This window comes from Staurois parvus, unplaced genomic scaffold (genome assembly GCF_062004578.1).
Source record: "Staurois parvus isolate SC_StPar_1 unplaced genomic scaffold, SC_StPar_1.0 ptg000237l, whole genome shotgun sequence".
Classification (NCBI taxonomy): Eukaryota; Metazoa; Chordata; class Amphibia; order Anura; family Ranidae; genus Staurois; species Staurois parvus.
Genome location: NW_028318033.1, coordinates 1639115 through 1659481, shown reverse-complemented (window position 1 = coordinate 1659481; position 20367 = coordinate 1639115). Strand labels below are relative to the sequence as shown.

At 40.6% G+C, this 20367-nt stretch overlaps 1 protein-coding gene across 1 annotated transcript in view; it reads left to right on the top strand.

Moving 5' to 3' along the window:
- PRORP (protein only RNase P catalytic subunit) overlaps positions 1-20367 on the top strand; it is a 145259-nt gene that overhangs the window by 22040 nt on the left and 102852 nt on the right. The window contains exon 3 of the mRNA XM_089680215.1: positions 3003-3135. Coding sequence (XP_089536341.1) covers positions 3003-3135 — 133 coding nt within the window. The remainder of the gene's footprint in view (positions 1-3002; positions 3136-20367) is intronic.

Genomic DNA, 20367 nt, shown 5'->3' with positions numbered 1-20367 from the left:
TGTGATGATATTGGATGTGTTGCTGACAGCTGTCCTGCCCTTAAAAAACACACACCTGTTTTGGGTTTACTGGTTTCAAGAAGCACTGTCTGATGTGAACCATGCCTCGCAGAAAAGATCTCTCAGAAGACCTACGATCAAGAATTGTTGACTTGCATGAAGCTGGAAAGGGTTACAAAAGTATCTCCAAAAGCCTTGATGTTCATGTGTCCACGGTAAGACAGACTGTCTACAAATGGAGAAAGTTTAGCACTGTTGCTACTCTCCCTAGGCGTGGTCGTCCTGTAAAAATGACTGCAAGAGCACAGCGCAGAATGCTGCATGAGGTAAAGAAGAATCCCAGAGTGTCAGCTAAAGACCTACAGAAATCTCTGGCACATGCTAACATTTTTGTTGACACATCTACAATAAGGAAAACATTAAACAAGAATGGAGTACATGGGAGGACACCACGGAGGAAGCCATTGCTGTCCAAAAGGAATATTGCAGCATGTTTGAAGTTTGCAAAAGAGCACCTGGATGTTCCACAGCACTACTGGCAAAATATACTGTGGACAGATGAAACCAAGATTGAGTTGTTTGGGAAGAACACACAACACTATGTGTGGAGAAAAAAAGGCACAGCACACCAACATCAAAACCTCATCCCCACTGTAAAACATGGCGGAGGGAGCATCATGGTTTGGGGCTGCTTTGCTGCCTCAGGGCCTTGACGGATTGTTGTCATTGATGGGAAAATGAACTGCAGAGTTTATCAAGACATTTTGCAGGAAAACGTACGACCATCTGTCCGCCAACTGAAGTTCCGCAGAGGATGGGTGATGCAACAGGACAATGACCCAAAGCATACAAGTAATTCAACAAAACAATGGCTGCAACAGCACAGAATACGCCTTCTGGAGTGGCCCAGTCAGAGTCCTGACCTCAACCCGATTGAAATGCTGTGGCATGACCTTAAGAGAGCGATTCACACCAGACATCCCAAGAATATTGCTACACTGAAACAGTTTTGTGAAGAGGAGTGGTCCAAAATTACTCCAGATCGTTGTGCAGGTCTGATCTGCAACTACAGGAAATATTTGGTTGAGGTTATTGCTGCCAAAGGAGGGTCAACCAGTTATTAAGTCCAAAGGTTCACATACTTTTTCCTCCCTGCACTGTGAATGTTTACATGTTATGTGCAATTAAACCATGGCAACATCTGTTTGTGTAGTATTATGTTCAGCAGACTGTGTTCTTCTATTGTTGTGACTTAGATGACGTTCAGAGCACATTTTATGCCCAATTCATGCAAAAGTCCACGTAATCCCAAGGGGTTCACATACTTTTTCTTGCAACTGTATGTACAGTACTTTAGTATATATGATTTGAGAATGATCTTTGCAAAAGGTATATTGTATTTTGCATTTATTAATTTAAAAAGGTGGATTTTAAACTTCCTTCCTGAAAGATTTTTTTTTTTTTTTTCTTTTTTAACTTTTTTGGGAGAATGATGGCAGGATGGATCTCCCTCTTTTTATCCTCCTTTAGAGAGTACCTGCCAATTTTGAAATTTACATTTTAAAGGAGCATATAAACTTGAATTACATATACAGTGTATAGACTGGTGCACCTGCAAAGAGGTTTGTAAGAATTCATGTACACAGTCGTCAGACTGTTTAGTGACTTTGTCTTGCTTTTTAAATCCTTTTAACTTTCTTCTGACAGTTAGTTTCAAACACTTTTTTTTATAAGTAAGACTGTGTACGTGTATTTACTTCAACTATGAGTTTATAATTTTTTTGTCTGGGGTTCTCCTTTTACAAATAGTAATCTGAAATGTGGGTGGAATGTAATTCCCATACTTCTAATTACCACAAGCTTGTGCAGAAATATGAAAATGTTCTCCTCCGTTGTTTTATTGCTCCGTTGAATAAGCGTAGTGTAGCAGAGGACCAGTTAGGGTTCATGTACACTGCAGCTGCTAAACTGACGTTCAGGAGCTTTTCTGCGTTTTTTTTTTTCAGCAGCCCTTGAACTCTCCCTAATGTTTTCCTATGTGTCCATGTACACATCGTCATTTACAGGCAGTTGAGTTTACAGTAGTTTTTTGAAAGCACCAAACTTGCGTTCAGGAGTAGATTTTATCAGTGTTTCAAACGCCAAATGCTTGTAAATGCGACTAACCACGTTTATAAGCTTTTGAGTTTAGAAGCGGTTTTAACTGTTCCATATCCAGATGCTGTCCAGAGCCTTTTTCCTTCATCAGAAATGCATGCAAAGTATTTTCCATGTATTCAAATGGACCCAGTACACCAGTGCAGTCAGTTTCAGGTTTTGCTTGAAGGAAAAAATGGTAAATTGTGCTGCATTATGCTGATGATGGGATCCATAGTGAATACAACCAGAAAAGACAGGTCATCTCAACACATACTGCTCTCTCTGCTTCTGCTCTCTCTATTTCTCTCAAAATGTCTGAAATAGTTTTTACTGTTTTTCAGTGCATTCTGGGCATTTTTGAAGGTCTCCTGAGGTTATCTTTAAAAAATGCTTCTAAACATAAACGTGCATAAATGCGGCATGCAAACGCAGCTAAACAGACGTTTTTTAACCTATGTTTTCCAGCAGTCAGTTTCCATTGTTTAGAAGTGTTTTCCAAATGTCTCGTGTACATGGAGCCTTACCATTGAATGTGTTCACCGCTACATTGCATATTAGGTCTTCTTCCTTTGCAAGGAAAAGTACTTTGCTTCATTTTCATTTGTAATAGTGATTCCAGGAATTTGTATTCTTGTTTTATTACACTTGAGTTCCTATTCAGTGGCGGGTTCTCTTTCAGCATTGAAGTGCATTTGAAATTAAATGACAGGTTGACTTAGTTAAACAACACAGTATAAGATGCATATCATTGAAGAGGCATTAGATTATGTACTATAATTGTGACTTTTGGACTGCAGCAGTAGGTTGCCTGTTTTTGTGTGGACTTCTTTTATTAACATTTACAACTCTTCATATTTTTCCAGTGGTCACTGTAATGCATGTAAACAGCCGGTTGAGTCCATTGATTTGACGCCAGAAGAATACAGTGTTCTAAAGAAAGCCGTCATTACCAGTATCATTAAAGGGAATGATACATTCCTGAAAACCACTCCACAAGTGAGTAAACCATACACATTTCCTTTGGCTTCTGTCCTGTAATCCATACACTTTTATGGTCTCACACATCTGACATCTGAAAACGCTTTGCTATCTTCTTATAGCCTTCTCCAGCTTTGTGAGCGTCAACTATTTTCAGTTTCAGTTTTCTAGACAACTGCTTAGAAGAACCCATGGTGTTGATTGTTGGGGCAAGGTCAGATGAGTCTGGGCATTTAAAACCTTTGAGATTGACATCATCTGGTCTTCCCAGACGATGATTGAGAACAATCCATGACACTGGCAGGTCTCAGCTTGGCAAAGGGGGCAGTGCATGCTATAAATTCTGCAGGGTGCCCAAACCTTTGCAGACGCCATTTTTTTGTTTTCTGTTATTTTGAAAGTGTAAATGATGGAAATAAAATCTAACTTTTGTTGACATATTATAAGAATGTCTAATCTGTAATTTGATGCCTTTTGGAGATTTTTCCATCTTTCCTTGGCTTCTTTATGCACATTAATACAAATTTTTAGCTGGGGTGCCCAAACTTTCGATCCCCACTGTACAATTCCTTTTTAATACTGGCTACCCAGCTGCTCCATTTGCCCATAGGAGTGAAGTGAAAAAAAATTTGAACTTGCATGGGGCTAAGGACTAGCTCCACGTCCCCATCTGACTGGGTGCTGGAGTAGCCAGTATTAAAAAGAAATTGTAGCTTTACTTTACACGAGTTCACTTTAAAGGGTTTTTAATAGGAATAGAAGTTCCCAACTGTCTGTGGCCTAATATGGTTCCCCTCCCCATTGCTGGAGACGCAGCCATGTCATGTGAAAAGAGATGGAGTGAGTAACACTGCCCACCATATTATTTATTTATTTTAATAAAAAATAAAAAAAAAAGAATCCAAGTACCTTTTTTCTAATCGACATACAGCTGTCACATAACCCAGCTCTTTACCAGCCTGTCTGCAGGGAAACATAAGCAAGACGGGCTTCTAGTCCTCTGCTGCTGATCACATGTTCAAAATTAAAAAAAATAAATAAAGCAGCCTTTGGAATATAGAGTAAAAATAAATATCGTCAATAAACTGTTTAACTTGTCATACAAATATACTGTATGTTTGAAATCAAATCTTTATCATTTTTTTGGCAATAACATGGTGTGGGCGGACTTCTGCCAGTCACAGTCTGGGCCATGCCACTCCAGCCTGTGTCTTAGAATAAAAGAGAGGTGAAGCCTCCAATCAAGATGTAATATCCAACCCCCATTGTGTTTAGCTGGTTAATTGGCATGGAGGAGGAGGGAGGGAGTGGGCTATCATTTACTACTGTGTACATGCCCACATGTGTGACTCTTTAGTTACATGGGCTGCTCAGATGTGATCGGGAGAAAATGCTCAGCATAGAAACTCACTGAAAACTGAGCATGTGCAGAGCTGCCAAATCCCCAACTGGGGACATGAACAAAAGAGAACAGTAGAATCAACCGTTTTTTTTGCAGAATGCAGAAAATTATTCCCATAGTTACTGAGTGAGTGTGAACAGCATGTAATACAGCATTTACTGATAGTTTTTAATGATGTGGGTTTAATGTCACTTTAATGTTACTTGTAGAAGTTTTGGATTTAGGGTGATACCATTTATTGGCTAACTAAATACATTGCAATTTAGTTAGCCAAAAAATGGTATTGCCCTAAATCCAAATTTATATTTGCTAACATGATACAACACTCTGCTGCTCTTAACCGCTTCCCGTCCACCCTATAACTGTAATACTGCTACAGGGCGGCACGGGTTTTGCATTTCTGGGTAGGGGGCGCGCGTACCCCACCCGCACCACTATTCGCGGACTTGGCTGTCAATCACCAGGTCCTGAACGGTGATTACTCGCCGGCACCCTGTGATTGAGGAGCATTACCAACAGAGGGAGAGAACTGTAAGTAAACAATACAGTTCTCTCCCCTGTCAGCTTCTGCACACTGCTATGCATGGCTTTGCATAGCAGAGCCATGCAAACCAGTGTGCTTACAGTGAAGCATGCACACACAGCAGTTAGTAAAACAGCACACAGTTAACCCTTTGATCTAGTTCTCTCCCCTGTCAGCTCTAGCACACTCTGCATAGTAGAGCCATACAAAACAGTGTGCGTACAATTGAAACACAGATACAGCCCATGTAGTAAAACAGCACACAGTTAACCCTTTGATCGACCCTCATGTTAACCGCTTACTGCCCAGTGCCATTAGTAAAGTGTCAATGCTTTTATTAGCACTGATCACTGTATTGGTGTCATTGGGGATGTCAGTGGCACCAAGTGAGTTCCCCCCCAGTGTCAGAATGCCCGCCGCAGTCCCGCTATAAATCGCTGATTGCTGCCATTACTAGTAAAAATAAAATAAAAAATCCAGTATATACCGCCATTTGTAAACGCTATACCTTTCACGTAAACCAATTAATTTACAGGTATTGGGATTTTTTTTTAGCAAAGACATGTAGCAGAATACATTTTGGCCTAAATTTATGCCGAAATTTGATTTTTTTAAAAAAAATTTTACTGGACATGTTTAATAGCAAAAAGTCAAAAATCTTGTTTATTTTCTTGTCGGTCTTTTTTTTTTTTTCAGAGCAAAAAATAAAAAACACACAGGTGATCAAATACCACCAAAACAAAGCTCATTTGTGGGAAGAAAAAAGGACGTAAATTTCATTTGGGTGCAGTGTTGCATGACCGCACAATTGTCAATTAAAGTAACGTAGCGCTGTAACTCAAAAAAAGCCTGGTCAGGAAGGGGGGTAAATCCTCTGGATGGCAAGTGGTTAATGTTACCTCTAATTTTAGATGGTTTATATATTTTCCACTTAATTTAAATTTCCACAACAATCAAAGGCATTTTGGAGTTGCTAAAATGTGTCTTATGGACTTTTTTGGGGCTCAGACTGAATAATCCTCAGTGCATTTTCAGTGTAATTTCCCTTCTTGTTATGATACGTTTGTAGGTGGAAATTAGGACAGTGTTATTCAGGCAGTCTTTGTCTCTGCTAGCTGCTTTGTATGACTAATCACGGCATTGTGAAACAAGGTGCGGGGGCTACTCTGTTTCATATGCTACACAGAAATGTTTAGTCTTCCTCTACCACAGACCATTTACTCAGGTATTGTAGGTAAAGTGTATCTAATCCTAAATACGAAAATGTAATATGTCTCAGTTTACCAATCTTTACATGCAGTGGCTGCATTCGTTTTCTTTTTTGTAGGCTTTTTTCTCTTCATTCTCACCCAGCAATCTTGTCAGCAACACAGTTGGAGCCCCAGGACAAAAATGCAAGTGAATAGAAGCATGGGATCCTGAAGATGGCAGCGATCACTGTAGTAGTGACAACTACTACAGTGGTTTTCTGCTTTCACAGCAGTCCTACAGGTGTGCAAAACGAATTATTGCATTGGTCCAAGGTGGACCAATGTATCTATGCATTAAAAACCACACCTGGAGTTCAGCTTTGACAGGTTAAACTTCTTTTTCCTAGTATGCAATAACCAAGCAGGTCTAAAATTGTTAAAAACCCTTCAATCCCAAGAAGCTATAAGATCTTTACTCCTTCAATGTGGCAGCTGTGGCGATACGGTGGTTGGGGATTGATACTGACTCATCATGGCTCCCATTGACTCCAAGTTACTTTAACCACTTGCCCTCCAGAGGATTTACCCCCCTTCCTGACCAGGCCATTTTTTGCTATACGGCGCTGCATTACTTTAACTGACAATTGCGCAGTCATGCAACACTGCACCCAAATTAAATTTATGTCCTTTTTTATTTATTTCCCACAAATGGAGATTTCTTTTGCTGGTATTTTATTGCCTGTGCAGTTTTTAATTTTTTTGAGCTATAAACAAAAAAAGACCGACAATTTTGAAAAATAACCAATATTTTTGACTTTTTGCTATTAAACATGTCTAGTAAAAAAAATTTAAAAAAATCAGATTTCATCATAAATTTAAGACAAAATGTATTCTGCCACGTCTTTGCCAACAAAAAAAAATTCCAATATGTGTAAATTAATTGGTGTATGTGAAAGTTATACACCCAAATTAAATTTATGTCCTTTTTTATTTATTTCCCACAAATGGAGATTTCTTTTGCTGGTATTTTATCGCCTGTGCAGTTTTTAATTTTTTTGAGCTATAAACAAAAAAAGACCGACAATTTTGAAAAATAACCAATATTTTTGACTTTTTGCTATTAAACATGTCTAGTAAAAAAATTTAAAAAAATCAGATTTCATCATAAATTTAGGCCAAAATGTATTCTGCTACATGTCTTTGCCAACAAAAAAAAATTCCAATATGTGTAAATTAATTGGTGTACGTGAAAGTTATAGCGTCTAAAAATGGCGGTATATATACTGGATTTTTTTTTTATACTAGTAATGGTGCTGATCAGTGACTTATTATGGGTCTGCGAGACTGCGGCGGACATTTGGACACTGGGGGAGAACTGACTAACGGTCACTGACCTCCCCAGTGACACTAATACAGTGATCAGTGCTAATAAAAAGATCTGACACTGTGCTAAGGACACTGGGCAGGAAGGGGATAGCATCTGGGGCGATCAAAGCGTTAACAGTGTGCTGTGTGTTTTACTATGTGCTGTGTGTGTGCTTCACGGTAAGCACGCTGCTTTGTATGGCTCTGCTATGCAGAGCCATACAAAGCAGCATGCTGGAGCTGACAGGGGAGAGGTCTGTATTGTTTACATACAAACCTCTCCCCCGTTTGTGATAATCTGCAATCACCGGGTGACGGCGGGGAATCACCGACCCGGTGATCGACAGCTGAAGCCAATACAAAATCACGAATATATACGTTATTTTGCACAGCCCTGCTGCCCTGTAGCAGTACTTCTGCTATAGGGCGGTCGGGAAGTGGTTATAGAATAAGTTCACCTTTTTGTAAAAAATAATTAATGCCCCTTTTTTTTTTTTTGTTTTTTTTTGTTTTGCAGGTAAAAAAAAAGGTGCATTTATTATTTTTGTCTGCAGGAGCCTGTAAACATTGCACCAGCGATCAACAGATCATTGGTGCCATGCATGTCTCCTGCAGATCTGTCAGTATATCTGCTTGACCGTACAGTATGTATGAGCAAGCAGATATACTGACAGGAAGAATGAACTACCACGGCGCTCCACAACACCTTGGTAATTCATTGAGGACTACAAGCTGATAGTTGCGAAGGCTGTCGGGACTTGTAGTCTCTCATTCACGGAGGAATGTGAATGAGAGACGCAGCCGGAGCGTTTTTTTTTTTTTCTAATTTGACAGCTAGCGGGTGTGGGGGAGATCTTTCGCTAGCTGTCAAAGTGGGGAGTGGGGCCGGTCTGATTGTAACATGTTACACCCTGAATATGGTGTAACATGTTACAATAGGTGAACTTGTCCTTTAAACAAGGGCAGATACAAGCATTGACTGACTGATTCTGGTGTTTAATTTGCTATGTTGCCTATTAAAGTAAAACTAAACCCGCCAATTGTGTTCAGCCGAGGAAGCTACCATCTTAGCCTCTGTTTGATCCGCAACTGCCATGATGCTGCACATGTGATCAGTTATGACTCCAGCCATTTGATGGTTTGGTGAAGAGCGCTCTAAACAAAACTGTCAAGCCATCAACGACAGATTATTATAGTGATCTAAATATCTTTGCCATAGAAACTAGAGAAAGGATCCTAATAGGGCCACAGACAATCTCTCATTTTCAGATTGCTTCAGTGAAGTCTGGGCACCTGGTGGCTTTTATAGTTTCATATAAGATGTACCGTGGGTGTTGGAAACATCTCTATTTTATGTTGTTTTGCTGTATTCTTCTATACAGTGAAGGAAATAAGTATTTGATCCCCGGCTGATTTTAAATGTTTGCCCGTTCACAAAGAAATGATCAGTCTAACAATCGAATGGTAGGTGTATTGTAACACTGAGAGACAGAATAGCAACAAAAAATTCAAAAGAAATGCATGTCTAACAAATTATGCACTGATTTGCATGTGCATGAGGGAATTAAGTATTTGATCCCCTTCACAAAACATGACTTAGTACTTGGTGGCAAATCCCTTGTTGGCAATCACAGAGGTCAGATGTTTCCTGTAGTTGGCCACCAGGTTTGCACACATCTCAGGAGGGATTTTGGCCCACTCCTCTAGGCAGATCCTCTCCAAGTCATTAAGGTTTGGTGGCTGATGTTTGGCAACTCAAACTTTCAGCTCCCTCCACAGATTTTCAATCAGATTAAGGTCTGGAGACTGGCTAGGCCACTCCAGGACCTTAATGTGCTTCTTCTTGAGCCACTCCTTTGTTGCCTTGGCCGTGTGTTTTGGGTCATTGTCATGCTGGAACTTCTTTCCTTCACTGTATGATATACAGTCATGGCCGAAATTGTTGGCACCCTTGATATTTCTCCAGGAAATCATGTATTTCTCACGAAACGTATTGCATTAACACATGTTTTGCTATACACATGTTTATTCCCTTTGTGTGTATTGGGACAAAACAAAAAAAGGGAGGAAAGAAAGCAAATTCGACATAATGTCACACAAACCTCCAAAAATGGGCTGGACAAAAGTATTGGCACCCTTTCACAACTGCGGATAAATAAGAATGTTACAAGCATGTGATGCTCCTGTAAACTCACCTGGGGCAAGTAACAGGTGTGGGCAATATAGAAATCACACCTGAAAGCAGATAAAAAGGAGAGACGTTCACTTAACCTTTGCATTGTGTGTCTGTCTGTGCCACACTAAGCATGGACAACAGAAAGAGGAGACGAGAACTGTCTGAGGACCTGAGAACCAAAATTGTGGCAAAATATCAACAATCTCAAGGTTACAAGTCCATCTCCAGAGAACTAGATTTGCCTTTGTCCACAGTGCGCAACATTATCAAGAAGTTTGCAACCCATGGCACTGTAGCTAATCTCCCTGGTCGTGGACGGATGAGGAAAATTGATGAAAGATTGCAACGCAGAATAGTCCGGATGGTGGATAAGCAGCCCCAAACATGTTCCAAAGACATTCAAGCTGTCCTGCAGGCTCAGGGAGCATCAGTGTCAGCGCGAACTATCCGTCGACATTTAAATGAAATGAAACGCTATGGCAGGAGACCCAGGAGGACCCCACTGCTGACACAGAGACATAAAAAAGCAAGACTACAGTTTGCCAAAATGTACTTGAGTAAGCCAAAAGCCTTCTGGGAAAACGTCTTGTGGACAGATGAGACCAAGATAGAGCTTTTCGGTAAAGCACATCATTCTACTGTTTACCGAAAACGGAATGAGGCCTACAAAGAACAAAACACAGTACCTACGGTAAAATATGGTGGAGGTTCAATGATGTTTTGGGGTTGTTTTGCTGCCTCTGGCACTGGGTGCCTTGACTGTGTGCAAGGCATCATGAAATCTGAGGATTACCAAAGGATTTTGGGTCGCACTGTAGGGCCCAGTGTCAGAAAGCTGGGTTTGCGTCCAAGATCCTGGGTCTTCCAGCAGGACAATGACCCCAAACATACGTCAAAAAGCACTCAGAAATGGATGGCAAAGAAGCGCTGGAGAGTTCTGAAGTGGCCAGCAATGAGCCCAGATCTAAATCCCATTGAACACCTGTGGAGAGATCTTAAAATTGCTGTTGGGAAAAGGTGTCCTTCCAATAAGAGAGACCTGGAGCTGTTTGCAAAGGAAGAGTGGTCCAAAATTCCGGGTGAGAGGTGTCAGAAGCTTATTGATGGTTATAGGAAGCGACTGATTTCAGTTATGTTTTCCAAAGGGTGTGCAACCAAATATTAAGTTAAGGGTGCCAATACTTTTGTCCAGCCCATTTTTGGGGTTTTGTGTGACATTATGTCATATTTGCTTTTCTGCCTCTGTTTTATATTTGTTCCAATACATACAAAGGGAATAAACATGTGTATAGCAAAACATGTGTTAATGCAATACCTTTTTTGTGTGAAATACTTGATTTTCAGGAAAAATATCAAGGGTGCCAACAATTTCGGCCATGACTGTAGGTGCTGCATACTTATTAATCTAGAGCTGCTAAAAAAGTTTTTTGTGGTCCTATGTATGGGTGTATGTACTGAGCTAAATACATACTGACCAGTTTCATGTTAGCATTGATCATGGAAAACTAATATAAGGCAATTAAAGTGGAAGAAAAAGGTAACTCTAACTAATCTAAAAAATGTTCCCTCCTTTATACAGAATAGGTAGAAGGAGGGGCTAGGGAACATTTCTATGACTAGTCAGAGCTAGATTTTAGGGCCCATTAACACCAGATGCAGTTGGGTTTATTATTAACTGCATTCCAACTGCATAGACACTCCAAAATGCAGGTTATCCTATAGGCATAGTTCACACCATTATGGTGCATAAACTACAGCAAGCTGCATTTTATCAGCAAATGTGCAAAACACATGAAAAAGCATGTAAATGTGTGAAAATGCAATGCAACGCTTTGCAGTATATAGAAAAGTCCAAAGAAAGAAAGCAGGAGGAAGCGACCTTACAGGACAAAGGCAGATGGAACAATGCACATCATCTGCATGTAAACTCTCATCAACTGCATGTAAACACACATAAAAATGTGCATCAAACGCATTCAAATTTGCATGAAGAAATGCACAGTAGACGCATATTGACTGCAAGGCTGGTTTGCCAGGCAGATAGTTTGACAGAAGGTGGTTGTTGTCCGGCTTCTGTTATTATTATTGTTATTATACAGGATTTATATAGCGCCAACAGTTTGCTCAGCGCTTTACAATATAAAGGGAGACAATACGGCAACAATACAGTTCAATACAAGAGGGTTATGCAGGCCATAGATGGGGAGAAAACCGTCCGTTTTCAGCAAATATAATAGCGGTGTCCTTGCAGAGAGCTCCGCTATTATATTTGACATTTAAAACTATAGCAAAGTTGCAACATTGTATCTATTTGTATCCATTTTGGATATAGATGTTTCTATTTGGATACAAATAGATACAATGTTGCAACTGCCATACTTTTAAATGTCAAATATAATAGCGGAGCTCTCTGCAGGGACACCGCTATTAGATTTGACATTTATAAGTATTGTGGTTGCAAACATTGTATCTCTTTGTATCCGAATAGAAACATCTGTATCCTAAATGGATACAAATAGATACAGATGTTCTTCTTTTTCTTTGGTCAGGGCTCATGCGCATTTTTTTAATCGGTAAAAAGATTGCCCGATTTGCCCATCATTGCCGTGAAAATCAGCTGATGGGCAAAATCGACCGTTTTTTTTTCCAACATGACCAATAAAAAAAAGTGTCAAAATCAAGAAAACCGGCCGATCTATTCAGCCACTAATGATCCGAAAATCGACCAACTATTTTTTTGGATGAATTTTTGGCCGGTTTTCTCCCCGTCTATGGCCTGCATTAGGAGGTCCCTGCTCCTTGGAGCTTACAATCTAGGAGTTGAACAGACAGCTGAAGGTCAGCCAGTTCCTGCTGGGATAGCTAATTTTCTGCTTGTGTATACTGGACTTAAGGTGAAAGCCTTCCTAAATAATGAACACAATGGAGTCCACACTTCGCCCTTCCCAAGCATAGGAGAGAAATACCAACAACATTTACCACCTGAAAATGCACTCCCAATAGGCGGACCTTTAAGTGGCCATTCTGCTCGGTGCACTGCGTCTGTGAAAAAAAGAGAACCAGAAACAGACTGGGCATGATTGTGGTTTAAAACAAAAATTCCCTAAAGAAAATCCCTTCGTTTTATTTTTATCTATGCGGATAGGTACTTTTTTAAACTTTCCATTTTTTATTTGATGAATAAAATGCCTCCCGCCCCCTAGTTTATTTTGGTATATTGCAAACCCACTAGGATTTAGAATTGCTGGCATTTGGGAGTGCGGTTGAGGTGCTGTCACTGCCTGGCTAAATATAGACCTGCCAGGGGATTTCCACCGCTGAGCCTACCAAAATGGAGATAGAGACTGGTTTTGTAGTGTGTTTACATGATAAAATGTTAGATGACAGGCAGGGGTGGACTGACAGCTCATGGGGCCCCCGGGCAATAGGGGATCATGGGGCCCCCGGGCAATAGGGGATCATGGGGCCCCTGTGTCCTTGCTTAAACTCAAAAAAGCCTATGGAAAAGGTACCAGGGACATCCCTACTGACCCCGGGCCCTCGGGCAGTGCCCGAGTTTCCAAATGGTCAGTCCACCCCTGATGACAGGAGATGTAGCAATCAGTGTTGGAGCACAATCGCACCAGCTCTGTAGGACGCACGCTGCCTTGGTGTGCGTTGTGTAGGTACGGTGCCGTGTGTTTGTACAATGCATTACACTGTTTACCTGTTTTCACTTTTTTAAGAAATGTCACAAAATGACATTTCATTCACCTGTATGCACCACAGCACGCTGCAAATGCGGTGTAGAGTGTCGGAACGCGATATGTAAAAATGCAATCTGTCGTACTTTTTTCTCCATGCACCAGCATAGCACATTGGTGTGAACTGAAACAGTAGGACTTAAGACAAGTTGCCTTGTCTGTGCATTGGGCAATGCTGGCAACCCCACCAGGTGGGTGTGAAAGAGCCCTCAGGGCACACAGGTGTATTGTCCTGCAGGATGCAATCAATGGATCAATATCTGCTTTTTATGTAGAAGGAAGTTTGGGGTGTATTGAAAAAATAAATTCTTACGCAACTGATGCTGCAGCTGTCCCCTGCTGGCTCTAAGCCAGAGAACTGAGCAATCACATGACCACTGATCACTCAGTCCTTGGGCTTCTTGGAGTAGAGAGTGGTAACTGTCAGTCACTGCTTTCAGCTTTGCCCCTCCAGCACTCACTGGAGTGCCAGGCTGGAGAGGGGCGGGTGCAGCCAGCTGTCAACCAGGCAGCTGGGTGGAATCTGAAAATATGATGGGGGATCCTTCCCCTGGGGCGACTGCGTGACATCAACTGACAGCAGGCTTTAGCCCACTGCTGGCTGATTCTGGGTCACAGGAGTGCAAAAGTAAGTTCACTCCCGCAATCCACAAGAGAAGTATGACCAAAAAGCTGTCGCCATACTTCTTTTTTAAGAGCAATATTATGACACCCATTCAGAGTTGAAAAATGCAGACATGTTGCCATGTTATTCACCTCTCAGCCCTGCAGATATGTAGAGGTGTGAACAGAGCACATAGAAAACCACTGTTTTCTGTGTACCTTTGTGGAGAGCTGCATTTTTCATCTGTATAAAACACAGCTCCCTGCACAAGTGTGATCCTGCCCCTAAAATCTAGAATGAAGCAATGGTAGTCTGCTCTGAAATCTTAACAGTTGTCACTTAGATGCTATATACCTGTATCCACTTAGATCCTATATAACCCTTTGTATGTTCTTTGTTCAGTTTGTAGCAGTGAAATTTATGTTTATACCTCTTTTGTGCAGAGAATCACTTATATGAAGCTGAACAAATATGTGAATGACGATGTTCTCTCATTGGTCAGCTGAGTTACCAACAGTAGAACTGTGGTTTGTCTACATATTTCCAGGAGATGGCGCTGTTGTTATTGCTGTGTGCAGAGATAGGTTTTTGTGTGTGTGTGTGTGTGTTTTTCAGCCGCAAACAGGAATGTTTCTTTCTTTTCTCTCCTTTCTTTTTTCTTTCTTTTCTCTCCTTTCTTTTTTCTTTTCTTTCTTTCCTTTCCTTTTCTTTCCTTTTCTTTCTTTCCTTTCTTTTCTTTCCTTTCTTTCTTTTCTTTTCTTTCTTTCCTTTCTTTCCTTTCCTTTCATTTCCTTCTTTTTCTTTCTTTCCTTTCTTTTCCTTTCTTTCCTTTCTTTTTCTTTCCTTTCTTTCTTCTTTTCCAATTTATTCTTCAGTTTTTCGGTTTCTTTATTTTTGTTATTTGGTTATATGAAACCTGCCCACACCTACTGATTGATGGAATACTTGTTACCCTATTGGGGTTTATGCTTTATTGTTTACCACATCATTGGTTGAGGTATTCTTATGTGCCTATATATTCCATAATTCTAATTGTTTTGCTACAACTCATCATGTGGGTGGGTTTACGTTTTCTATATCCCTGCATACTGTCTCTTACAGATTTTCAATAAAAATATTGAAATATAAAAATGCAGCTAGCATGTTGGGGAAAGGGGGGATCAGGGAAGGCAAAATATAGGCAGATTAACCCCTTCACGCCTAAGGGTAAAACAAATCTAAATGCCTAAGCACAATTTTGCAACGTTGACATGTGATAGTAAAACCGTACATATCATCACAACTACTTTGTACATCCAGGTGAATTATACCACGTTTTTTTCAGGACAAATTGGGCTTTCATTTGGTGGTAAATGGTAATGGGTATTTCCTGAATTTTTTTTTTTTATTATCAAAGGGAAACAGACCCAAAACAGTAAAAAAAACAAAAACTTTTTTTTATTTAGCTGTGTGTTTCTTGTTACTACCATAACCTACTACCAAAGAACAACCCAAAATAAATTCTCCAGCTCTTGACGATCGCAGCAATACCATATATGTGTATGTTATTTGTTGTTTGTACCCGTAGTAGAGCCCAGAAACAATAGTGCGCAATTTGTTTTGTCTTTTTTTTATTTTTTTTACCCAAAACACACTGATACCAAATTTCTTTTAAATCCTGACCTTTTGATCCTGGCACTGAACTGGATCAAACCTTGATCTAGGTATTTTTTCTTTATTTTTTATTTTATTTTTTAATATTTATTTATCTTTTTTTTTCCCCTCTATGCCTGGAGTTAGAGAGATACAATGTATCTCACTCCTCCATTCATAGAAAGAAAAAAAAACAAGGGTGCTAGGCTGTACAGTGACTGATCACTGCGATAGCGAATCAGAGGCTATCACAGCGATCATGTGACCTGGAATCGAGAGTCCCAGGTCCCGATCATTAGAAGGGACCCGGTGCTCTCAATGACACCGCGGTCTTTGTGCTGGGAGCGCGCCGTGCAGCGCGTTCCCAGTAGAAAGACAGGTATGCAAATATGCGGCCCCACAGAAAAAATCCCAGTTCTGTGAGGCCGCATATTTGTGTTATGTGGTTAAACTTCAGCTTTGGGCTCATTCAGATGGCGATTAAGCTGCTTGCAGATGTGTGTGCATCCATCTCACAGCTGTGTGCAGGCAACCCAAAAATGGATGCACACGTAGCGCCGGCATGGACACAATCACATGTAAAAGTTTGCAAAGGTGCACAGATCCGAACACAGCCTCCGCATTCGAATCCTTGTACACACTACTGCCCATATGTCAAACTTTGACATTCGATTGTGTCTGTGATGGCACTCCATGTGCATCTGCTTCTATAGTTAAATAATATGTAAATCCAACATTCCATATTCCTGATGTGTGCCTACTGTACCATGTGCTTGTGTGAAAAAGTATCCTGTTCTCTGTGTATTGCTTCCTTTGTGTGAAATCCCTGGTGTTCCTGCCAGTCCCTCTTCTTTCCTACTGAAAACTGACCACACTAGACATGAGACAACAGCACGGTCAATTCTCTAGCTACAGTTGTACTCCAACGTTTGCATACCCTGGCAGAAATTGTGAATTTTTGGCATTTATTTAGAAAATATAACCAATCATGCCAAAAAGCTGTCTTTTATTTATGGATAGTGATCATATGAAGCCATTTATTATCACATAGTTGGTTGGCTCATTTTTAAATCGTAATGATAACAGAAATCACCCAAATGGCTCTGATTAAAAGTTTATATACCCTGGAAAGTTTGGCCTTGGTACAGACACAAGGTGACACAGGGTAACCTGGCAATTAATTTTTTTTCTTTAACCACTTGTCTACCGGGCAGTTTTACCCCCTTCCTGCCCAGGCCAATTTTCAGCTTTTAGCGCTGTCGCACTTTGAATGACAATTGTGTGGTCATGCAACATTGTACTCATATAAAGTTTTTATCATTTTTTTTCGACAAATAGAGCTTTCTTTTGGTGGTATTTAATCACCTCTGGGTTATTATTTTTTGCTAACTAAACCAAAAACAACTGAAATTTTTTAAAAAAAAGTTTTTTCTTAGTTTCTATTATAAAATTTTATAAATAAGTGATTTTTCTCCTTCACTGATGTGCGCTAAGGAGGCTGCAGTGATGGACACTGAGAGGCTGCAATGATGGGCACTGATGAGGAGGCACTGGTAGGTGTCACTGATGGACACTGAAAGGCAGCACTCATATATGGCACTGATAGGCAGCTCAGATGGGCACTCATATGTGCAATGATGTGCACTGATGTGGCATTGATGGGCACTGGCAGGTAGCATTGATGGGCACTGACAGGTGGCACTGATGGGGCTACACTGGTCATCAGGGCACTGATCATCAGTGCCCTGATGATCAGTGTACATGTCCCCTCTGAGGAATGCCGGTTACCAGCTCTCCTCTCCTCACGAGCTGTCAGTGTGACAGCTCGTGACGAGAGCAATGCCAATAACCGCCATTTCCTTATTTACATGCGATCAGCTGTGATTGGACACAGCTGATCACATGACATAGCCGACGTCATCGGCTCTTTCTGCTGATCGGTGATCCTGGGACACAGCGCACCACCAATCGCCGCTCTGCATGCCCCCAGGGGCACGCATGCGCGGTTGAAGTGGAAGGACGTCATATGACATCCTCCCAGAAGGAGAGAACCGCAACATGTCCATCATTTCCATATATGGCTGGCGGGAGTCGGTTAATGAGCACAAAAAGACAATACTTGAACAAAAATGAGCTGTATGGTCGAGTTGCCAGAAAGAAGTCTTTACTGTGCCAATGACACAAAAAAGCCTATTTACATTATGCCCGACAATACCGTGACAGTAAAGGCTTTTTTCTGGTAACTTAACCATAGAGCTCATTTTTGTTCAAGTATCATCATATTGTGCTCTTTTAAAAAAAAACTGTCTTTTCCAGAGCAGCCTGTATTTTTGCTGAGGTTACCTGTGGGATTTTCTTTGTATCTCAAAAAATTATTCTTGCAGTTGTGGCTGCAATCTTTCTTGGTCCATTTGGCCTTGGCTTGGTATCAAGAAATCCATGAAATTTCCACCTCTTAATAAGTGATTGAACAGTACTGACTGGCATATTCATTCTTTGGATATCTTTTTATATCCCTTTCCTTCTTTATAAAGCTCCATTACCTTGTTAAGCAGGTCTTTTGACAGTTCTTTTCTGCTCCGAATATAGCCTGCTCAGTGCATCCATGGGAGAGCTAACACACTCAATGACTATGTATACATGTATGTACCAAGGTCAAACATTCCAGGGTATGTAAACTTTTGATCAGAGCCATTTGGGTAATTTCTGATATTATAATTTAAAAGTGAGCCAACCAACTATGTGATGATAAATGGCTTCATATGATCTCTATCCTTACAAAAAAAAAACCCCCAGAAAAGACAGTTTTTTGGCTTGATCAGTCATATTTTCAATGTAAATATAAAAATTTCACAATTTCTGCCAGATGATACAAACCTTTGAGCACAACTATGCTAGGAACGTGGTCTGCACTCCTCAAATGATCAGACTTGTGCTGACATGCCATCCCCATTCACAGCCATTTACTGGGAAGATCAGTATGATGCTGTTTTTCATCCCCCAGTTGCCTTTTCTCAGCTGCTTAAGGAACTTAGAGGGTATGTGATCATTTATAAAAAAGGGGGAAAAAATCTATAACGTTTTTATATCTATACACAAATGTTTTGCCTTTATTTCTATTTTAAATTGAAAGGGTGATTTAGAAAGCGTGGCTTTGCATTCTCTTTAAAGGGTCATATATTAGGACAGTAGAATATTTTTGTACATGCTGACCCTTTTCAGTAAACTGATGCGTCTCGTCTTCAGAAAGTTTAATATTTCTCAAAAACTCCACTTTATCAGGTACACCTGCAGGCAAGCTGATATATGTATACTGTTACAACTGTCTCCCAATCCATTGTATATAGTGGGGATTGTCTGCTGAAGAATTTGTAAAAGTAGATCAGGCAAAACACTAGGGCCTAGGTCAAGCAGTTTGTTATGAAAACCACGTACTTTCTCAAGACTTCTTCTGCATTCTTTTGTAGAAAAAAAAATTCCGCAAGAGAACTGTTTTAGGTTAACTCGCTGTCCTAAATACTTTTACTAGGACAAACAGTACTTGAATCAACCTTTGTATCTTGCATAAGATGTTCCCGTGTCTGGTTGGCCATCGCAGGCCATAGGTGAACAAGGTTGCCACTGATAGGTGGTGTGTCTTCTGCCTCTCCTCAGATGTGCTTGTAGGATCTGCTGCAGTTATCCCCCCATGATGGCCAAGGGATGGACGTGGCTAACATATTTTCAGCTTTATAGAAAATCTTTGAGTATTATGAGTGCTTCCAATTAACGGAGGTTATTCTTTATGACCCCCATACACATGGACAGTAGAAGGCTAAAATTTCAGGCATTTTCCCAAGCAGATGTCATGTACAGCCTGTCATACAAATGAATAGTCATTGGTAGCCATAGTCTCGTAAACCCAGATGTGTAGCTGCATCAGCATTTACCCATGCACATGTGTACCATGCATTAACCTGAATCTGAAAAGTCTGCATTTGGGAAATACGTAGTGCGGTAACTGAGATTTAGGTCAAGATTTAATCTTCTCAATGGCATTGGTTCTGCCAAGTCAAGCATATATTTTTTGGGCCACATGTGGTTATTTCACTCCTTTGTAACCCTTTGCTAGTTTTACCATTTTAAAGTATGACTAAAGCTAAACCCAAAAGTTTTTTATTTTTAGTTTTGGGTCCAATGGGATTAAAACACCTGTCAAGCTTTCGTTGCTGGTTCCATGTAAGTCTCAGTTCACGTTAGCTTTGTAAGCAGCCATTTTGCAGGTGTTTGAGGGGTGTTTTTAATGCTCCTCAAACGCCTATGAAAATTATACACATGGCAGCACACAGTGCTGTTCACAATGAAGCGTTAGCATCGCATCGCGGAAAAATTGACTCCTCGTGTTGAGTCAGGAGGAGTTAAAGACTTTCACTGCCTCCCATTCAAGTATATGGTGACGCTCCCCAAACGCCTGCCAGGCTTTTGCAAGGCGTAATTACCATTAATTTCATTATAGGCGTTTGTGGTGCAGTATTAACGCTTGGAAAATGCCTCAAAACCACTTATAGGTTATTTGGGGAGCATTAAAAATGCTCCCCAAATGCCTGTCAAACTCTATAGGGGTGTTTGGGAAGAT